At 37.8% G+C, this 23,636-nt stretch overlaps 1 protein-coding gene across 17 annotated transcripts in view; it reads right to left on the reverse strand.

Annotated features, from left to right (window-relative positions):
• Window positions 1-23,636, reverse strand: part of GPHN (gephyrin) — a 636,323-nt gene that overhangs the window by 20,342 nt on the left and 592,345 nt on the right. For 16 of the 17 annotated variants that reach the window (XM_032246071.1, XM_032246064.1, XM_032246067.1 and 13 more), the window contains one exon: window positions 19,063-19,150. The exons of the other annotated variant lie outside the window; for it this stretch is intronic. In XM_032246071.1, coding sequence (XP_032101962.1) covers window positions 19,063-19,150 — 88 coding nt within the window. The remainder of the gene's footprint in view (window positions 1-19,062; window positions 19,151-23,636) is intronic. 17 annotated transcript variants of the gene reach the window in all.

Here is a 23,636-nt window from a genome sequence, read left to right on the forward strand (position 1 = left end):
GTCTCACTCTGTTGCCCAGGTTGGAGTGCAGTGGTATGGCTCACTGCAACCTTTGCCTGCCAGGTTCAAGCCATTCTTGTGCCTCAGCCTCCCAAGTAGCTGGGATTACAGATGTGTGCCACCATGTCCAGCTAATTTTTGTATTTTTAGGAGAGACTGGGTTTCTGTTTTACTCGCCTTGGCCTCTCAAAGTGTTAGGATTACAGGCATGAACTACCGAATCTGCCCAGTTTTTTAAGCTCTCGCCTCTAGTCTTTGAAAACGTTCTTCTTTCTGCCTTGAATTCTCTTTCTACCCTGCAGTCTATCCCACCCTTATCTTGGTCTCAGTCATCTTCTCAGCCTCCTCTGAACTCCCAAGACTGGGGAACTAAATGAAAAACTGATTATTAATATATATATATATATTTTAGGTTATTAGATATAATAAATTTGTAAAGGTTACATATTCCTGATGAATTAACTCATTTAAAATAATAAAATGTCCCTCCTAATGTCTCGTAATCTTTTTTATTTTAGTTTTCTCTATTTGTCTACATAAAAATATATTATAAAGCCAGGCACGGTAGCTCATGCCTGTAATCCCAGCACTTTGGCAGGCCTAGGTGGGTGGATCACCTGAGGTTGGTAGTTCGAGACCAGCCTGACCAACATGGAGAAATCCTGTCTCTACTAAAAATACAAAATTACCCAGGCATGGAGGCACACTCCTGTAATCCCAGCTACTCGGGAGGCTGAGGCAGGAGAATTGATTGAACCCAGGAGGTGGAGGTTGCGGTGCGCCAAGATCATGCCATTGCACTCTAGCCTGGGCAATAAGAGTGAAACTCTGTCTCAGAAAAGAAAAAGTTGGGATTATAAAACATGTATTATAAAAAAAGAAAAAAAAACTCTGATATCAATATAGCTACACCAGCTATATTTCATTATAACTTTTCAAATCTTTTACTTTCAGTTTGCTATGTCTTTATATTTAAGATATGTCTCTTATAAGCAGCATATGATTAGCTGTTTTTTAAAAAATCCAGAATGACAATATTTAACTGAAGGATTCAGTCTATTTATATTTAGTATAATTTTTCTTTTCTTTCTTTCTTCTTTTTTTTTTTTTTTTTGAGACAGAGTCTCACTCTGTTGCCCAGGCTGGAGGGCAGTGGTGCCATCTCGGCTCACTGCACCCTCCATCGCCTGGGTTCAAACAATTGCGTGCCTCAGCCTCCTGAGTAGCTGGGACTACAGGCACATGCCATCACACCCAGCTAATTTTTGTAGAGACCGATTTCATCACATTGGTGAAGCTGGTCTCGAACTCCTGGCCTCAAGTGATCAGCCTGCCTCAGCCTCCTAAAGTGCTGGGATTACGAGTATAAGCCACCGCACTTGGCCTACATGTAGTATGGTTACTGTTATATTTGGGTTTAAAACTATCACTGTACTATTTGTCACTTCTATTTTGTTTCCTTTTTTCTTCTTCCATACCTCCCTTAGGATTCATGAAATATTTTTTACTTAACATTTTTCCCCTCTATTAGCTTGTAACATATTCTTTTATTATTATTTTAGTAGTTATTTTAGAGATTACAGTATACATCGTTGACTTATTACAGTTTACTCAGAATTGGGTTTTTAAAAATCACTTCCCAGACAATACAAGAACCTTAAAACATAACAACTCAATTTATGCCTTTCTACTTTTTATGCTGTTGTGCGTATATACGTTATATACACTTTAAGTATATACGTGTGTGCATGTATATGTGTATATTTTAAGTATATTTATTGATTTATTGTATATATTTTCTACACATATTGATAATATATACTTGACATATTCACTGCATAGTATTTATATTTTAAGCCTCACAAGACATTATTATTTTACACAATCAACACTTATTTACATTTGCTGACATGTGAACCCTCTTTAGTTCTTTCTGCATTTCCATGCTTCCATAGTCCTTCTACCTTAAAAAACTATTTAGTCTAGGTCTGCACAGTTTCTGTTTGGCTGAAATTGTCTTTATTCCACCTTCATTTTTGAAGTAAATTTTTGATGTCTATACAGTTGCCTATTGGCAGTATTTTTTTTTTCCTGCAGTTTACAAATCCCAGTCCATTGCTTTCTGGATTCCATCATTTCCATGTAAATCATTTGTTAGTTTTATTATTGGGTCCTTTGATGTTAATACATCCTTCTGGTAAAATTTTCTCTTCATCTTTGGTTTTCAGTAGTGTTGCTGATTACCTAGGTATGGTTTCTTTTATTTATCCGGCTTGAGATTACTAGAGGTCCTAGAATTTCTGGCTTGATGTCTTTTTTTTTTTTTTTTTTTATGAAGTCTCACTCTGTCACCCAGGCAGGAGTGTAGTGGCATGATCTCAGCTCACCACAACCTCCGTCTCCCGGATTCAAGTGATTCTTCTGCCTCAGCCTCCCAAGCAGCTGGGACTACAGGTGTGCATCATCATGACTGGTTAATTTTTGTATTTTTAGTAGAGACGGGGTTTCACCTGACCATATTGGCCAGGCTGGTCTCGACCTCTTGATCTTGTGATCCACCTGTCTTGGCCTTCCAAAGTGCTGGGATTACAGGTGTGAGCCACCACTGGCTTGATGTCTTTTATTGATTTTGAAAATATCTCCACCAATATTTTAAATATTGATTCTGCTCACTCTCTCTCCCCATTCTCCTTCTTAGACTTCATTTACATATATGTTTGACCTTTTGTCATATCTCACGTGTCTTTTATGCTCTTTTCCATATTTTCTATCCCTTTTCTAAAATTTCCATTTGATTCTTATGAATAGATTCATTTTCTAATTAAATTCCCCATTTTCTCATCCCTTTTTCTTAAACATGTAATCATTATTTAAAGTCCATGTGGGACAATATAAATATCAGCATCATTTTTAGGTCTACCTTATCAATTGTTTCCTATCTTAATTTTTAGTCATTTTGCTCTACCTATGGCATGTCTGATAACTTTTCAAATTGAAGCCCAAATGTTAGGTATGAAAAGATGAAAAGGCTTTGGACAATGATATATTACTCCAAAAAGAATTTGAGGTCTTCTGGCAATTAAGGGAAACTCAAATCATCTTGATATAATCAAGGATTGAGATAGTCTGATGCTGGATTTCAGTCTCTGTGAAGGCTAGTTTATCTCCAGTTTGTCTTTATTCCTACAGTACATCCCTTCAAGGGTTTAAGCTGAAAGCCTGAGTTATTTACCAGGACCCCTCCTCTATAACAGGTCCTAAACTCACAAAACTGATGAAAATTCTGCTTATTTCATTAACTTCTTAGCTACCCTTTTTAAATGAGTGGCTTCTTTGCTTCCTGTACCATTGTAGCGCTCATCCCACCTCACTCCTGGCTTAGGAATTAGTAAATCCTTTGAGGAAAAATATAGTGAAGAATTCCAGTTTTACTTCTGTGTGGTTTACTTTCCTTTAGGATCTTAGTGCCCAGAATCCTGGCTGTCTTAGTTATTCTCTTTCTTTTCTTAAAAATTTTTTATATAGTTTTTATACATGTTCTTGGTGGGAAGATTGGTCCAAATATGCTATTCTATCATAGCAGAAGCAGAAATCTCCAGATCTTTTTTATATGCTCTTATAGTACTAACTGCTTCTAACATCATGCACTTAGATTATAGAGCAATTGCTTTGATAGTAAAAATATGTATCCTTTGTTAAACTATAAAGTTCTTGAGAACAGGAACCTTCTTATATATATGTGTATTTATACTTAAACAATGAATCCTTAAGGAATAGCATACACCTTTCACTCATTTGTTAGTGCACCAAACATTTTTGAATGCTTATTATGTATTAGGAATTCCATATGTGCTGGGCATTTAATGGTAAAAAAGGAACATTGTCCCTGACACAAAGATATCCTGTTATATTTTACTGGAGGGAAATAGCCAAAAATACATAAATTAACAAATAAAATAATTATAATTTGTGGTATGTGCTATGAAGGAAATAAGCAGGTGCTGGGATAGGAAATGATGGGGTGGGGTGGAGAACAGGAAAGGTCATTTTAGAAGAGGTAGTGATATATTAGCTAAGCCTTGAAGGATAAGAAGGATTCAAGCATGTGAAGTGTAGAGGGAAGAGAATTCCAGAGAAAGGGACAGACAAATGAAAGCTTCCAAAGTGGCAAAGCGTGTATAGAACTGAAAAGGCAATGGATGGTACTGAATGGGCAGGGGAGAGGTGTAAGCTGAATGTGAAGAGACAGGCAGAGGCCAGAGCTGCAGGGCCTTAAAGGTTATGATGCAGAGTTTGGAAAGCAAATGCTTATATATTTACCAAATGAATGAAAGTATTTTATTTTATTGCAAACAATTGTTTTTAAAAATAGCCCTTTTCATTCTTTTTGAACATGAAGGAGTGCTTCATGTTCCTTGTGACAGACAGAAAACTTGTACCAGACATAGTGATAAAGGTTGAGAATTATCATTGTTCTTATATTTTTGTTTGCCTATTGAAGCAGCAGGATCTTTGTCTGATATTCTGAAACCCAAAGTCAGATGAGAAGAAAAATGAATGGATGAAGGAGTAAGTCTCTTCCCCAATTCAGTTAAGGAGAAACACCAGTGGTCAGAAAAATTGTGCAAGACTTTGAAATGGGCAGAAAAGAATACTGGGTGTCCAGTGCAACACCTACTTTCTGGTTATTTGCATTTTTCAGCTGTTTTACAGCAACAAAGTTGAATAAAACTGATAGAAAATGCAATGGACTGAATGTGTTCCTCCCTACCCCCAAATTCATATGTTGAAATTCCAATCTCAGTGTGATGGTGGGGACTTTGGAAAGTAATTAGGTGATGAGGATAGAGGTCTCATGAGTAGAATTAATGCCATTATAAGAAGAGGCCATATGAGGGTAAAAGGAGAAGTCAGCTGTCTGCAGCCTGGAAGAGGGCCCTCACCAGAACCCATCCATGCTGTGAACCTGATTTTAGATTTCCCAACCTTCAGAACTATGAGAAATAAATGTTTAAGCCACCCAGTTTGTAGTATTTTTTGTTTTTTTGAGACAGGGTCCCATTTTGTTGCCTATGCTGGAGTGCAGTGGTGTGAACACAGCTTACTGCAGCCTTGATCTCCCACCTCAGCTTCCTGACTAGCTGGGACTGCTGGTGCTCACCACTACGCCCAGCTAATTTTTATATATTTGTAGAAAGGGGGTTTTGCCATGTTGCCCAGGCTGGTCTAGAACCCTTGAGCTTAAGTGATCTGCCCACCCTGGCCTCTGAAAGTGCTGGGATTACAGGTGTGAGCCACCGCACCTGGCCTTTGGTATGTTTTTAATAGCTGCCTAAGCTAAGACAGTGAACATAATTTTTATCCAAAGAAATGCAGATGGATTCTGTCCAATGGAGATGTAATTGATTAGGTTAGGTGGGTATAGATCAATTTTGCATCTATAATTAGTAAATATTATAATTAGTAAATTATATTAGTAAATATAGTTAGTAAATTAGTATATATAATTAGTAAATTATTTCAGCATTCTTGATTACTTATATGGGTGTATTCTTTGAATTCTCCTTTGAATAGGTCAGAATATCTTATTTATTTGCTCGTCGTTGAGTTAAATAAAATATTTGAAACGTTCATTTTATATATTTATGGGATTCATAATTTTTTTTACACAGGCAAATATGTAAGATTTTAAAATATAACATTTGCTAAAAGTAATTGATCATTTAAAGAAAAATAATGATATAGTGAAGGTTCTAGAATATATGTAAATATGAAATTTATGGCAAGTGTGGCACAGATGTTGAGAGGGGAAAAATGGAAGTGTATAATTGTAAGATTCTTATATGTGAAATAATAGTATCACTTCTAGGTAGAATATAAAAGTTACACATACTATGAGCACTTACGAAACAACTAACTTTATTTACAAAAGGTACAGTAAGTAAGCCAAGAAAGGAGACAAAATCAAGGTTAATGATTTTAGCTATAAAAAATTAGACTTTAACAATTCCAGAGGCTCCAATGAGATGCTCCACTGATTCATTGGACAGAACCTTATTGCCAGAGAATTACACTTTACGAGTGGCTTAAACCTGGGTACAGGGCAGACATGGTGGCTCAAGTCTGAAATCCCAGCACTTTGGGAGGCTGAGGTGGGTGAATCCCTTGAGGCCAGGAGTTCGAGACCAGCTTGGCCAACATGGTTAAACCACATCTCTCCTAAAAATACAAAAATTAGCCAGGCGTGGTGGCACACGCCTGTAATTCCAGCTACTTGGGAGGCTGAGGCACAAGAATTGCTTGAACCCAGGAGGCAGAGGTTGCAGTGAACCATGATCACACCACTGTGCTCCAGCCTAGGTCACAGAGCAAGACACTATCTCAAACAAACAAAAAACAAAAGCAAACAAAAAAAACCCTGGGTACATCTCTCCTTGGTTCCTGGAATGAATTCCAAGCAGCAATAAAACTATAAATTTGGTAACTTTTGGTTTCTCGATTTTAGCCTCTGTATTCATTTTGGTTCTGTTTTTGTTTCTGCACGCAGCCAATAAGGTATTGCCCCTTGTGGCTGGAGTGATTAGGAATTTGGTTTTATGGTCTAATCATTTGGTGATCTCTGTAAAAGGATGATAGAATCTATTTTGTTTGGGTAAGAGAAGACAGAGAATCTGGCTTATTAGTCTTGTTTATTCCTCTTATTGTCCATTCTGAAACCAAACCAATTAAGATTTTTATACCCTCTAGGAAAGAAAATAGCTCTTTATTAGTGGACTGATGAATTTTTATGGCTCTGTATTTACTCTTGACTTCCAGCTCAAGTTGTAAGTAGAACTGAAGGAACTCTCTGTGTGTCCATGTGTCTGTAATACAGAAAAGCATTTACTTCATTTTGTGAGTGTAAAGTGTTTTCCTTCCTATTTCTGTAAGGTATTCATAAATTATATTTTCTTTTTTAAAAAAATTTATTTAACTTTGGGTGCATACTGTATCTGACATTTCTCCTCATGCTATCCCTCCCACCCAACCCTCCCTCCCCACCCCCTGCTGTCTCTCCCCTACCACCCGCCAACTGCCCCCAGTGTGTGATGCTCCTCTCCCTGAGTCCACGCATTCTCATTGTTCAACATCCACCTATAAGTGAGAACATGTGGTGTTTGGCTTTCTGTTCTTGTGTCAGTTTGCTGAGAATGATGGTTTCCAGATTCATCCAAGTCCCTACAAAGGACACGAACTCATCATTTTTTATGGCTGCATAGTATTCCATGGTGTATATGTACCACGTTTTCTTTGTCCAGTCTATCATTGATGGGCATTTGGGTTGGTTCCAAGCATTTGCTATTGTACACAGGGCTGCAATGAACATATGTGTGCATGTGTCTTTATAGTATAACGATTTATAGTTCTTTGGGTATATGCCCAGTAATGGGATTGCTGGGTCAAATGGAATTTCTATTTCTAGATCCTTGAGAAATTGCCACACTGTCTTCCACAGTGGTTGAACTAATTTTCACTCCCACCAACTGTATAAGAGTGTTTCTATTTCTCTACATCCTCTCCAGCATCTGTTGTCTCCAGATTTTTTAATGATTGCCATTCTAACTGGCGTGAGATGATATCTCGATGTGGTTTTGATTTGCGTTTCTCTAATGCCCAGTGATGATGAGCATTTTTTCATATGTTTGTTGCCCTCATGTATGTCTTCTTTTGAAAAGTGTCTGTTTATATCATTTGCCCACTTTTTGATGGGGTTGTTTGTTTTTTTCTTGTATATCTGTTTTAGTTCTTTGTATATTCTGGTTATTAGTCCTTTGTCAGATGGGTAGATTGCAAAAATTTTTTCCCATTCTGTTGGTTGCTGATTGGCTCTAATGATGGTTCTTTTGCTGTACAGAAGCTCTGAATTTTAATTAGATCCCATTTGTCTATCTTGGCTTTTATTGCCATTGCTTTTGGTGTTTTAGTCATGAAGTCCTTGCCTATGCTTATGTCCTGGATGGTTTTGCCTACGTTTTCTTCTAGTGTTTTTATGGTGTTAGGTTTTATGTTTAAGTCTTTAATCCATCTGGAGTTAATTTTAGTGTAAGGTGACAGGTAGGGGTCCAGTTTCTGCTTTCTGCACATTGCTAGCCAGTTTTCCCAACACCATTTATTAAACATGAAGTTTTTCCCCCATTGCTTGTTTTTGCTGGGCTTGTCAAAGATCAGATGGTTGTAGATGTGTGGTGTTTCTTCTGGGGCCTCTGTTCTGTTCCATTGGTCTATGTCTCTGTTTTGGTACCAGTACCAGGCTGTTTTGATTTCTGTAGCCTTGTAGTATAGTTTGAAGTCAGGTAACATGATTCTTCCAGCTTTGTTTTTTTTTTTTTATTAGGATTGTCTTGGCTATGTGGGCTCTCTTGTGATTCCACATGAAGTTTAAAGTGAAGTTCTTCAGTTCTGTGAAGAAGGTCATTGGTAGCTTGATGGGGATAGCATTGAATCTATAGATTACTTTGGGCAATATGGCCATTTTCATGATATTAATTCTGCCTAACCATGCACATGGAATATTTTTCCATTTGTGTCCTCTATTATTTCATTGAGCAGTGGTTTGCAGTTCTCATTGAAGAGGTCCTTTACATCCTTTGTTAGTTGTATTCCTAGATTCTGTATTCTCTTTGTAGCAATTGTGAATGGGAGTTCGCTCTTATTTGGCTCTCTGTTTGTTATTGGCATATAGGAATGCTTGTGATTTCTGCACATTGATTTTGTATCCTGAGACTTTGCCGAAGTTGCTTATCAGTTTGAGAAGACTTTGGGCTGAGATGATGGGGTCTTCTAGATATACAATCATGTCATCTGCAAATAGAGGCAGTTTGACTTCCTCCTTTCCTAATTGAATGCCCTTTATTTCTTTTTCTTGCCTGATTGCTCTGGCTGAACTTCCAATACTATATTGAATAGGAGTGGTGAGAGAGGGCATCCTTGTCTAGTGCCTGATTTCAAAGGGAATTCTTCCAGCTTTTGCCCGTTCAGTATATTGGCTGTAGGTTTGTCATATATAGCTTTATCATTTTATGATACGTTCCATCAATATCTATTTTATTGAGAGTTTTTAGCATGAAGCGCTGTTGAATTTTGTCAAAGGCCTTCTCTGCAACTATTGAGATAATCATGTGGTTTTTGTGTTTGGTTCCGTTTATGTGATGGATCACATTTATGGATTTGTGTATGTTGAACCAGCCTTGCATCCCTGGGGTGAAGCCTACTTGATCGTGATGGATAAGCTTTTTGATGTGCTGTTGCAATCTGTTTGCCAGTATTTTATTGAAGATTTTTGCATCGATGTTCATCATGGATATTGGCCTGAAGTTTTCTTTTTTTAGTTGAGTCTCTGCCTGGTTTTGGTATTAAGATGATGTTGGTCTCATAAAATGAGTTAGGGAGGATTCCCTCCTTTTGTGTTGTTTGATACAGTTTCAGAAGGAATGGAACCAGCTCCTCTTTGTATGTCTGGTAGAATTCAGCTGTGAACCTGTCTGGATCTGAACTTTTTTTGGTTGGTAGGCTATTGATTGCTGTCTCTACTTCAGCCCTTGTTATTGGTCTATTCAGGGTTTCAACTTCCTCCTGGTCTAGTCTTGGTAGAGTACAAGTGTCTAGGAATTTATCCATTTCTTCCTGGTTTATGGTTTATTTGCATAGAGCTGTTTGTCGTAATCTCTGATGGTAGTTTGTATTTCTGTGGGTTCAGTGGTGATATCCCCTTTATCGTTTTTCACTGCATCTATTCGATTCTTCTCCCTTTTCTTTTTTATTAATCTGGCTAGTGGTCTATTTTGTTGACCTTTTCAAAAAACCAGCTCCGGGATTTATTGATTTTTTTGAAGGGTTTTTGTGTCTCTATCTCCTTCAGTTTGGCTCTGATCTTAGTTATTTCTTGTCTTCTGCTAGCTTTTGAGGTTTTTTTTTTTTTTTTTTTTTTTAAATCTTGCTCTTCTAGCTCTTTCAATTTTGACAATAGGGTATCAACTTTAGATCTTTCCTCTCTTCTCTGGTGGGCATTTATTGCTATAAATTTCCCTCTCAACACTGCTTTAAAGGTGTCCCAGAGATTCTGGTAAGTTGTGTCTTCATTCTGGTTGGTTTCGAAGAACATGTTTGTTTCTGCCTTCATTTCATTGTTTATCCAGTTGACACTCAGAAGCAAGTTGTTCAGTTTCCAAGTGGTTGTGCAGGTTTGAGTGTGTGTCTTGATCCTGAGTTCTAGTCTGATTGCGCTGTGGTCTGATAGACTATTTGTTATGATTTCTGTTCTTTTGCATTTGCTGAGAAGTGACTTGCTTCCAATGATGTGGCCAATTTTAGAGTAAGTGCAATGTGGTGCTGAGAAAAGTGTATATTCTGTGGATTTGGGGTGGAGTGTTCTGTATATGTCTATTAGGTCTGCTTGGTCCAGCTCTGCATTCAAGTCTTGGATATCCTTGTTAATTTTCTGTCTCATTGATCTGTCTAATATTGACAGTGGAGTGTTGAAGTCTCCCACTATTATTGTGTGGGAGTCTAAATCCTGTTTTAGGTCATTAAGAACTTGCTTTATGTATCTGGGTGCTCCTGTGTTGGGGGCATATATATTTAGGATGGTCAGCTCTTCTTGTTGGATTGATCCTTTTGCCATTATGTAGTGTCCTTCTTTGTCTCTTTTGATCTTTGTTGGTTTGAAGTCCATTTTATCAGAGACTAGGATTGCAACCCCTGCATTTTTTTGTTCTCCATTTGCTTGGTAAATCATCCATCCCTTTATTTTGAGTCTATGTGTGTCTTTGTATGTGAGATGGGTTTCCTGAATACAGCACACCGATGGGTTTTGACTTTTTATCCAGTTCGCCAGTCTGTGTCTTTTGATTGGGGCATTTAGGCTGTTTACATTCAATGTTACTGTTGTTATGTGTGAATTTGATCCTGCCATTTTGTTACTGGCTGGTTTTCTTTCCCATTAGTTGACTCATTTTCTTCATTGCATTTTTGGTCTTTGCCCACTGGTTTGCTTTTGCAGTGACTGGTACTTGTTCCTTTCTGTGCTTAGTGTTTTTTTCAGGAGCTCTTGTAGTGCAGGTCTGGTGGTGACAAAATCTCTCAGTAATTGCTTGTCCGTAAAGGATTTTATTTCTCCTTCACTTATGAAGCTTAGTTTGGCTGGTTATGAGATTCTGGGTTGAAAGTTCTTTTCTTTAAGGATGTTGAATATTGTTCTCCACTCTCTTCTGGCTTGTAGGGTTTCTGCAGAGAGATCTGCTGTGAGTCTGACTGGCTTCCCTCTGTGGGTGACCTGACCTTTCTCTCTGGCTGCCCTTAGCATTTTTTCCTTCATTTCAACCCTGGTGAATCTGATGATTATGTGCCTTGGGGTAGCTCTTCTTAAGGAATATCTTTGTGGAGTTCTCTGCATTTCTTGAATTTGAAATTTAGGCTGCCTTGATAGGCTTGGGAATTTCTCCTGGATAATATCCTGGAGCATGTTTTCCCACTTGGATTCATTCTCCCCATCATATTCAGGTACACTGATCAAGCATAGGTTAGGTCTTTTCACATAATCCTATATTTCTTGGAGGCTTTGTTCATTTCTTTTCACTCTTTTTTCTCTATTCTTGCCATCTCTTTTTATTTCATGGAGTTGATCTTCAATCTCTGATATCCTTTCTTCTGCTTGATCGATTCGGCTATTAAAACTTGTGTTTGCTTCACGTAGTTCTTGTGCTGTGTTTTTCAACTCCATCAAGTCGTTTATGTTCTTCTCTAAGCTGGATATTCTAGTTAGCATTTCATCTAACCTTTTTTCAAGGTTTTTGATTTCTTTTCATTGAGTTAGAATGTGTTCCTTTAGCTCAGAAAAGTTTGTTATTATCCACCTTCTGAAGCCTGTTTCTGTCAATTCGTCGTACTCTTTCTCAGTCATGATGTGATTGTGTGTTGTTGAGGAGTTGTGATCCCTTGAAGGAGAAGAGGTGTTCTGGTCTTTGATGGTTTCATCTTTTTTGCGCTGTTTTTTTCCCATCTTTGTGGGTTTACCTGGCTGTGTTGTCAGGGAGTTGCTTGATGAGGTCGCTTGTCTGCCTGTGGAGGCGCTATTGGGTTTCTCTCACATTGTCTTTTAAAGCTGCCCTGTTCTAATTGGCTTAGAGAGATAATAAGTGCTTATATAAAATATTTCTAAAATTCCTAAATAATTTAACTTATGATATTTTAAATATGCTGCACTGAAAATATTCTACTTATAATATTGAGAATCTGAGTTCATATAATTAGGATAAATCTTTAGCAAATGAGACTAACCTAATAATTTTAGTTATTAAGAAAATCCAAAAGTCAGGTGTGATGACATGTATGTGTAATGCTAGCTACTTGGGAAGCTGAGGCAGGAGGATTATTGCTTAAGCCCAGATGTTAGAGACCAGCTTGAGTTAAATATTGAGACCCTGTCTCAAAATGTACATATAAACAGAAAAACAAAAGCCGCAAACTTAAATAACAACAATAAAAAACCCCAGCCATGTTCTTTCTCTTATTTACATTAATCTTAAGTATAACAAAAGTATACATTTTATTTCACTTTAGTTTTTCCTAAACTTCTATAGGCTTATTTGTCAAATAAGCTCACATTCTTCCTATATAATATTTAAGATTATTAAAAAGCATAAAACTGAGATCAATGAAATCAAATAATTCTGGAATCCTTATAATTTTAATAGTTATTATGTTTTATAGTATGTCAGTTTCAAAATAACTTGAGATTTTTATTTACTTAAAGTCTTGAGCTGATATTAAATTGAATAAATCATCATCAGATACCTAGATGATGTCTAAATAAGATAGAGTATTAGAGCATTTATTATTAAGCATCATTTTAAGTTAACTTTTGTAAAATTATATAGTTATTAACTATATAGAAATTAAAATTATATAGTTAATAACTATGTATTTTTTAAGGTGAATATACTTTGCTATAGAGAGGTTATATCTTTGGGTTATGTTAATGAATGTGTTGATTCATCTTTGCTACATTAAGAAGGTGTAAAAGGGACATGTGTGGCAGTAGAAAGTTGTGTTCTTTGTGTTTATGAGGTTTGCTAGTCTGCTGAAATGGTTACATATTATTTCTCAATTATCTAAGTTCTCTAGTTTTCTTTATGACATAGAAATTATTTTGTAAATTTCAGAATTAATATGGGTAGTTACAATTATATAAGGAGCAATAATGACAGAGAAGTATAACTATATGTGTTCTGTTTTTCAAGGAAAAATAACATATTTTTTTCTTAAAGCCCGGTTCTCAGAATTTTTGGTCTCAAGACCCCTTTATATATTCTTAAATTAAAATTCATTAAGGATCCCTAAGAGCTTTTGTTTATGTGAGTTATACCTATTGATATTTACTGTATTAGAAATTAAAACTAAGAAATTAAAAAATATTTGGTTCATTTGAAAATAGCAACAATGAAACCACTTCACGTTAAGTAACTTCTTTTCTTTCCTTTTTTTTTGAGACTCTCTCTTGTTGCCCAGGCAGGAGTGCAATGGCAAAATCTTGGTCACTGCAACCTCTGCCTCCTGGATTAAAGTGATTCTCCTCCCTCAGCCTCCCGAGTTACTGGGATTACAGGCACCCGCCACCATGCGCAGCTAATTTTTGTATTTTTAGTAGAGATGGGGTTTGCCATGTTGGCCAGGCTGATCTTGAACTCCTGACCTCAGGTGATCCACCCACCTTGGCCTCCCACAGTGCTGGGATTACAGGCATGAGGCACCACACCCAGCCAAGTAACTTATTTTCAATGCATTGTTTTATTAATTTTGAAAATCTCTTTAACTTCTGAATTACCACAAGTCAGATTCTCATATCTCTTCATTCAATCTCATGAGATACCACACAAAGTTTAGCTGCCGGAAGAACTCAATCATACACTCAAGAAAAAAGGAAAGAGAATGGGTTAAGTGTCAAAAAAAAAGGCAAAGTCTTAATATTAATATGAAAATAGCGTTGACCTTGCAGGTCCACTTAAAAAGTCTCAAAGACCTTTACAGGTGTGAAGACTACTCTTTGTTCTAAAGTGTCAGTTTGCTCCAGAATATAAAAGAGCATAACAAAGGACAAAGTTTTATGAGATTGCATTTGCCTTGGTTTCTAATAACTGCATCTGAAGTGAAGCTGGGAAACATTAAAATTTTAGTGAGTTTGCTAAGTTTTGATGTGCTTATTTCTTTGGCACTGATTAACGCCGGTCCTACAATAAGAAAGGTTATTCTTTTTGTGTAAATGCTTTTTTGTGCTTTCTGTTTATTTTCTCTTTATTTAAATAGATAAAAAAGCAAAGAACAAAGGCTCCTCATTTATGAATGAGTCAAGGTTATTTATAATCACGTCACCTTCTATGTTCATTTTCAAATATTTTATTGTTGCTTTGAAAAATTAGATAACCAAGAACAGTTTCTTAGGTCTTTATCAAGTGCCCCATTCTTTTTTGATAATTCTTTCAACTTTCCCTTTTAAAGATCAGATCAAAACTTAGGAAAAAATGTTCTTTTCTTACCAAAAATTATCTTTAAAATTTCCTAGAGGGCCTCTAGAAAACCCCATATTTGTTTTCATCTTATAAAAGGAAATGCTGGGAATAATTAGATTCATTTGAAGTTTCATAAGAGGAGCTGCCATATCTGAGAAGAGATAGTCTGTCCTAGGTTAGATTCTTATAGGCAAATTGTTATTAATATAAATATTTCAGAAATTGTTTGCTTTACAGGAAGTTCCTGGAAATCTGACAATGCCCTTGCTATTTTACCCTAAGAGGAAATACTGATTAAAACTTCTAGTTTGGCATGGTGGCTCACACCTATAATCCCAGCACTTTAGGAGGACAATTGCTTGAGCCCCAGAATTCAAGGCTGCAGTGAACTATGATGGGACTACTGTACTCCACCCTGGGTGATAGAGTGAGACTTTGTCTCAAAAAACAAAACAAAACCAAAAACAAAAAAACCTCCTGTGAATAGTTACATATGTACCTCAAAAGAAAATTTTACTTATCTTGTATTCTGATCTTATTGGTTATAGAAGTAAATTAAGCACAGCTCTAAAATATTTGTCATTCATAGGGAATTTCCTTTTTTTTTTTTTTTTTTTTTTTTTTATTCTGATGCTTGCCTGAAAGCTCTGCTACAAGCTATAGTCAATAGTTTATGCCTGCCACAGAGACAGATTCAGAGCATTAGGGAAAAGGAGTATAATACACACTTTAATATTGATATTGACATATCAAACAATAACCTCTTGAGTACAGGCTTCTGAGGTGATACAGTTTAGCTAACTTTTATATAGTACTGGGGGACTGAATTCGGAATTCCAGGACTCTTTAGAATGGAGGCAGATGGCTTCAGGAAAGCAGACTGCTATCTCAACATTTAGCAGAACAAGAATGATGAAGGACTAGTGAAATATTAAAGAAAAGTTTTTTTGTGTGTTTATTTGGAATATTGTTGATTAGTTTTTGTTTTGTTTTTTGAGAGAGCCTTGTTCTGTCGCCCATGTTGGAGTGCAGTGGCATGATCTTGGCTCGCTGGAACCTCCACCTCCCAGGTTCAGGCAGCTCTTGTGCCTCAGCCTCCCAAGAAGCTGGGAGTACAGGCATGTGTCACCATGCCCAGCTAATTTTTGTATTTTTAGTAGAGATGGGGTTTTGCCATGTTGGCCAGGCTGGTCTTGAACTCCTGGCCTCAAGCAATCTGCCCACCCTGGGCTCCCAAAGTGCTGGGATTACAGGTGTGAGCCAATGTGCCCAGCCAGTTAGTTTTAAATATTCTAAGGCTATGTGGCTCTAGACTTACAAAATAAATCAAGGGGACTTACATGGTTAATTAACACTCTTGTTGCTAAATAATCAGGGCAAATCTTGTGAATCTAGCCTTTTTTTGTGATCAATTATCATCTTTGTGATTACTTTGATCATAGGGATTGGTGGAGACTCTGTCAGCAAAAATTAAGAGACTTTGAAATGGGCAAAAAAGGTCATTGGCGTCCAGTTTAGTGCATCCTTCTGGGTTACTGCCACCTTTCATTTTCTTTGAGCTATTCAATAATTTTGTAGGTTGAGGAAAACTTATAGTAATGTATATGATTATTTAGTTTTCAGGGCAAAAGGCAGATACTGTTTAACTATTTAACAAGCTTTCAGTGTTTTGTAAAAATGAAACTCTTTGAAAAGGCTATGTAGGGTTGGGTGAAGTGAAGGAGGGGAGAGATCTTTAGGGAAATAACTGTGGAAGAATCATTTCTCCTTGGTTGGGAAGAAGGTACTGGTCTGTGAGTCTTAAAAGAAGCAGGGGCCCCCTCCCTGCTGTTTAGCAGGTAGTATGTTGGGGAAGCAGTCAGGCTTTAGAAGGGATGGCTGTGAAATACACCCAAGGAAGCTAGCTGCCCTGAGGTTTCCAGCCTCCATTTGATCCTAGTGCTCCTAGCATGGCCCAAAGGAGCAAAGACTTGAGATCTAATGGCACTACAAGAATACTCTAGATGTATCCAGTGCAGACCAGTGACCAGGTGTGTCTCCCTGATGCTTTGGTGCTGCTTAAGTACCTTCAGATTCCTTAGCATAATTCTTTGAGATAGTAAGCTCCAATTGTGGCTTAATAAAATTTCCTACCAGTCCTGTGGCATAGGTACTTAGAGTACGATTTAAATGGAATCAAATGCATTTCTTGCATACCTGAGGTTCTGCACTTAATATTCATGCCTGCTAAAAAATGCTTCTGAATTTTTCCTTGATTTCCCTGTCTTTTAGTAACTGGTTTTCAGGCTTCGCTCCTGGGCTGAAGCAAGTATTCCTATCTTTTATTCTTTTATTTTTGCTATGGAGGTATCTTGAAATTCATTTTGAAATTAAAACTTGTTGGCTGGCAGGAGTTTGCTGCATGTATGTTTTATCTCTTTCTTCCTGGTTCCTCTGTCATCTCATTCCCACTCAAGGAGGTAGAAAAGGACAGTTAGCACCTCCTAAGGAATACTGTGGGATGCCCAGTTCCTAAAATCTCTTCCCTAGTAAATTAAAGGTTTAGTGTAAGTATCTTATCACACAGAGAGTAAAATAAATGAACCAATATGTGTAACTATATTGGCTTTGTTTACTGGTGAGCAAATCCTTGGCATAAATGACATCTTTGTTAGCACTAATGAAGGTTAGGCTGAGAGTGTTCTGTCTTTATCACAACTGAGCCACAACTGCCAAGTCTATATATGATATAAGCTTGTCATCTCTCTGGAAGTACTAGAAAAGATAAACGTTAGTTCTGCCAAATAGGTATTGTCCCACAATTAGGCTGTTTAGAAACTAAGAGAAATTATACATGAAACAACTTCTGGAAATAACAAATTTAACATTTAAATAGACCTGACTTCATGGTTTGCTCTTGTAATACTGAGAGTACCACAGGCAGTTTGATGGTAATGAAAACAGACGTTGAAAATTGTTTCTTTCAGCTGTACTACAGTGCAGGTCTCAGGCCTTCGCCTTTGTGATCTCAGGAGAAGTCTGCAGCAATTTGCTCTACCTGGGGCTAAAGAGACTTTGAGGGAACACTAACCCAGCAACTGTCTGCTATAAGAACACCTACCCACACTTCAGTACTTTCACTCCTGGATGTAATGTGAGGTGGTTTTCTTCTATAGTTTTTAGCATCTGCAGTGCTATTCTGAAAGACTCTAACACTAAAGTTTGTGAAGGGAAGGCAGGCATTCTTCTGTTCAGGTTGCTAAATTCTGACATTTGTTCTCAGAGTCAATACAGTTCACTATCCAAAGAGTCCGGTTATAAATTTAGGCACTTTTATAGTTACAAGAGGACAGAGATCAAGAACAATCATATATAAAAGATCTAGCTTAAAATAAATCAAACTATTAGAAAATATGAATTTTAGTAAAAATTGCTATTATGACAGTATTTTTGTAATTTTTCAGTTTAGTCATTAATGTGAGAGAAAATATGGAAAAGGATTATCAGCTTGCAAAACATTTTATGCTGAAATATCTTTGAGCCAAAAATTAAGGTTGGTTATCTAGTAAAGAATATTTTACTTTCATAATATTATTCAATGGACCCAATAGTCATCGTCCACTAACACATTTCATTAAGAAATATAAACTTAGTGTTACTGAAATGTTCAAATTGTTTTTATAGGAATAAATATATACCATGTACAAATATACTTAGTCCTATAAACTAGTGTGTGTCTGTGTGTGTATTTTTTTTTTAGACAAGGTCTCGCTCTGTTGCCCAGGCTGGAGTACAGAGGTGCAATCTCGGCTCACTGCAGCCTTGACCACCCAGGCTCAAGCGATCCTTCCACCTCAGCCCCCAAGTAGCTGGAACTACAGGCACGTGCTACCATGCCCAGCTAAATTTTGTATTTTTTGTAGTGATGGGGTTTCACCATGTTGCCTAGGTGGTCTTGAACTCCTGGGCTCAAGCAACCTGCCCGCCTCAGTCTCCCAAAGTACTAGAATTATAGGCATGAGACACTATGCCTGGCCATATTTTCATTTTTATTATTATTTTGTAAAGAGGAGCAAAAGGAATGCCTAATCCTCCATTTCTTCCTTGTGGGGAAGGAGAGCTAAGCATTCTTGGTAGATTTGGAATATATGGTGGGTGAACTGGTTGGTCTGGGGGTGGGGTGAATCATGTTTAAATCTGAGCAGAAGGAAGGATCTTAGAGCTTTACCCTGGTAGTAAATATCATGTATAAAGGATGTCCTAATATAGTACAATAGAGTGAGGAACAGATCAGGTCTCCAGGGGAATAGCAAAAACCATTCTGCAAGTTGTGGGATTCCCCAGGTTGCTCCTGAGGGTAAGCTCCCTGACCTACCCACATTGTATCCCTTTTAGAGAGACCAGTAATTTCTGAAGCCTCACAGATTTTCAGCTCTGTGGGTGCCTGGCTTTGAATAACAGATGCCTACCGGCCACAGTTAATCAACCATATGCAAGAACATTGTAGTAGATAAATTTTCATGAGCCCTATCTTTCATACCTTTTCCCCCATGGATACACCCCCCGATGTGATGATGACATCAGCACGACTGATACCCTCATTCAAGGCATTGAGTAAGTCATCTGGGCTGGAAAAAAATAAAGACATAAATTAACACACAAGGAAAAGATTTCAGATATAGTGCCAACTTAAAACTAAATCACCTTATTCACTAATAGGCATTAACCTGAGTACAGCACTATATTCTGAATGAAGTGGGAGTCAAAAGGGTCTCTGCCTAACAGGAGCAGTAAGTCTTATTATGAAGAAAGGACCTTGCACATGCTGAAGTAGTGGCTACTGGCAATTTGACAAGGCTTTTTGTTCTAACAAGCCAGTATAATGAAGGGAGACAATGAGGTGTTGGAGGATGTGTAACTGTCCTGGTTTGCCTAGGAATATTCCTGTTTTAGTACTAACGTCAGATGTCCTAGGAATCCAAGGTACTCCAGGACAATTTGTTACCTGAGGTGTTGGAAAGATCATATAGGACTCTTTAGAGGGAATGTCTTAAGTGAAGCTCTGATAAATGAGCTTGATTCTGAGAGGTGAAAAGGAAAGGAATGGGAAAGAGCTTCATAAGCAAGAGGATCTGTACTAGCAAAGCCTTGGAATAATGGTTAAGCCTGTGCTGTTTCTAGGTCATTGTGGAAAATGGTCTGCTTAGAGTGAAGGACTTCAGTGGAATGACTGAGATAGGTAGGATGGGACATGATTTTGAAGAACCCTCAAGCTGAAGAATTTAGAGTTTAATAGGAAATGGAGGGGGGAGAATCCCTAAAAATAGGAAAAGCCAGTAGGTATTCATAATATTGGGACTAGAAAAGGTAGGGAAAAAAAGACAAGGAAAACAGAGATGGTATGAACTACTCAGATAGGGTGTGAATACAGGATAAACATTAGGGATGGAAACTAGGCAGGTTCCTGACTGTCACTTGAAAAGGTAAGTGCAACAGGCCCTTTGATGGTATAGGTCGAAGGCCTGGGGAGAAGAGATGAAAACAAGGGTCTTATCCTTTGGATGTCAGAATGGTTGAAAAGGCCTAACTGGAGACTGATCAACTGAGAATAAACAAAATGCCAAGAATCAAGATTTATGGAGGGACAGGATGATTGGGAGTAGCTGAAAGGAATTGTTTAGTTACTATACTTTAAATCCATACAAATCTACTGGGCAACGTAACCTGTAATTGGCATTTCCCTTCAATTGATGCAGAACAGAAAATATACTTTTTGAGGGGTACATATCTAGCCACACCCTTGTTTTCTGAAAAATTCTTGTCTATTTATAGCACCTGACTCTTCCTTTCCCTTTCTCCCCTATGGACATCTAATGAGAACAACTAAAAGGGAATACTCCTGGTTTCTGATTTTCCGCTTCCTGCCTTTCATTCCCCTTGAGGCCTAGCTGTATTCTTGTTCTTGGGTTTTATGAGATAACCTTGTATCCTTCCATAATATCTCCTTTGCTTAAGCTAGCTTTAGCAGGTTTTTGTTAACTTGAAACCAAATGATCTCTCAATGAGACATCGTATGTTCTCACAAATATCTCATGACAGTGAAGTTTACTCATGTCCCCTTACCTTAATGCACTATTTAATGAGGGAGGAAGAAGGAAAGTTAGTGACTCAAGATAGCATCTAGGATATAAATTCTATTTTTATCCAGGTGTGACAGAGGTAGGAAGAACTTGAGACCTCCAGAGACACAACGTTCACAGACTCTATAAGAGATAAGCTAGTCAGGAGGTGGCATAACATAGAGATTTAGAATGTGAACTCTGGAGTCAGACTGCCTGAGCTAATATCTTAGCACCACTACTTGCTAGATGTTTAACCATGCACAAGTTGTTTAACTTCTATTTGCCTTAGTTTTTCATCTGTAAAGTAGCCATAATAGGGTTGTTATGAGGATTAAATGACATACTATTTATACATATAAAGCACTTGGAACAAACTAAGGTTTCAAGAAAGTCATTTGTCATTACTATTGCTGCTATGCTAACAAGTTAATTATACAAACGTACCTAACAACTGGCAAAGTTCAATTTTAGCATGCTTGGTAGTTTTTATTCTGGAAAATACTCATGACTAACACAGAAGAAAATCATAGATTGGTACTTAAATACATTCACAGAGCTACATATGAAAGGTCCACATGACAAGGTAGGCCTGGTTCCCATCTGAACAGCTTCATTTACTATGAGGTTCTCTTACAGGGTCTGGGTAAAATTCTCCTTTTCCTCTAGCACTGGCCTGCCCATGCACTCTGGCTCTGGAATGCAAGCTCCCAAGGAGAAGGGTCAAAAGGAAAGTTTAAAAAATGACTCATGTAAGGTCAGCCCATCAACATAGAGACCCTTTAAAGCCATTCAGTCAGTCATTGCACAGGCAGCCAAAAAAGTACCCAGGCATTAATTGAAGGTAGACTCTATGTGTAAAACATTAAAGACTTAAAAAAAAACCCTGACATAAATTTCAAAGTTAAACTAATTGGGCAAACATCTCAGAATTGTTTTGAATAATGTGTGTACTTAAAGTATTTTTGACTTACGTATTTTGAACAGATTTCTCATCAATACTTTTCATTTTGATTTAGGAAGAAAGCAAATTATTCTGTTGTACTGAAATACTATACAATATGCACGTGATGCGTTCCTGATGTTCAGAGTTCTGGGCTCCTTGCCTTGCTGGATCATATTATCGTTACACTAAGCCAATGGTTTACTATGGAGTAAATGGAAAAAACATCCCAAATGCAGCATCACATGGAATTTGGTTCAAAATACTGACTGGGTAATGAATACTATCAACAAAATACAATTTTATGTTAGTACAAAAAGAAATTAGCTAATTTTATAAACCTTGTAATTTGTAACTTACAACAAGTTGATTCTACAGAATTATTGTAAAGCTACTGTAAGTGAAGCAGCAGTGAGATACACACCATCATAGTATTAATTTTGGGGATAAAGGTTCTGGCACAGCCTAAGAATTTGTGGTTGGTAGGGAACCAGATCAAGGGGAAAGCTATAATTTTTTTTTAGGTTGATCCAGAAGTCAGAAGTCTGCTTAAAAAAATACTAAGACTGCCCTATCCTTTAAATGCTGGGAAAGTCCACCCTTCACAACAAAACTGTCCAGGAAACACAGCGGCCTGGACTGTTTATTTTTGGTACTTTAATAGAAGACTAGCAGCTTGCCATTTAGTGCTTTGCTAATTCAGGAACTGACGCCTCTGTTCCTTTTGCCACTCATCATCCTCTTTTCCACTGTAATTCAATTTTCATCAGGCCCAAAGTACCCTGAGGGTGAACAGAATTTTCAGTAGGCAAAGGAAAATACCAGCAAGCTAAGTAGCAACCAACTGGAGAGTAGAAGAATGAGCACCATATTTAGGATATCCCCTAGAGAAATAAAACTTCTGGGACAATAGATAATTTTAATAATAAAAATAATAATGCCAGGTACAGTGGCTCATGCCTGTAATCCCAGCACTTTGGAAAGCTGAGGTGGGCGGATCACAAGGTCAAGAGATAGAGACCATCCTGGCAACACGGTGAAACCCTGTCTCTTCTAAAAATACAAAAATTAGCTGGGCGTGGTGGGCTGGGCACGGTGGCTTATGCCTGTAAATCCCAACACTTTGGGAGGCCAAGGCAGGTGGATCACAAGGTCAAGAGTTCAAGACCAGCCTGGCCAGCATGGTGAAACCCCGTCTCTACTAAAAATACAAAAATTAGCTGGGTGTGGTGGTGGGCACTTGTAATCCCAGCTACCCGGGAGGCTGAGACAGAGAATTGCTTGAACCCAGGAGGTGGAAGATGCAGTGAGCTGAGATTGCACCACTGCACTCCAGCCTGGGGGACAAAGTGAGACTCTGCCTCAAAACAAAACAAAACAAAACAAAACACTAATACAGATTCAATTATGACATTAAAACTGTGTTCTGGAACAAAAGAACAAAATATGTGATTTTCAATTTTTTTTTTAGTTGTACTTTAGGTTCTGGTGTACATGTGCACATCATGCAGGACTGTCGCATAGGTACATACATAGCAAGGTGGTTTGCTGCCTCCATCCCCGCATCACCTATATCTGGCATTTCCTCCCCATGTTATCCCTCCCCAACCTCCCCACACTCTGCTGTCCTTCCCCTAGCCACCCACAACAGACCCCAGTGTGTGATGCTCCCCTCCCTGTGTCCATGTGTTCTCGTTGTTGAACACCCGCCTATAAGTGAGAACATTCAGTGTTTGATTTTCTGTTATTGTGTCAGTTTGCTGAGAATGATGGTTTCCAGGTTCATCTATGTCCCTACAAAGGACACAAACTCCTCTTTTTTTTTTTTTAATAGAGGTGGGGTTTCACCATGTTGGCCAGGCTGGTCTCGAACTCCTGACCTCAGGTGATCCGCCCGCCTCAGCCTCCCAAAGTGCTGGGATTACAGGCATGAGCCACCACGCCTGGCCAACTCATCATTTTTTATGGCTGCATAGTATTCCATGGTATATATGTGCCACATTTCCTTGTCCAGTCTATCATTGATGGGCATTTGGGTTGGTTCCAGGTCTT

The sequence above is a fragment of the Sapajus apella genome, unplaced genomic scaffold (assembly GCF_009761245.1).
Source record: "Sapajus apella isolate SASKATOON/1434 unplaced genomic scaffold, GSC_monkey_1.0 scaffold59, whole genome shotgun sequence".
NCBI classification, from domain to species: domain Eukaryota; kingdom Metazoa; phylum Chordata; class Mammalia; order Primates; family Cebidae; genus Sapajus; species Sapajus apella.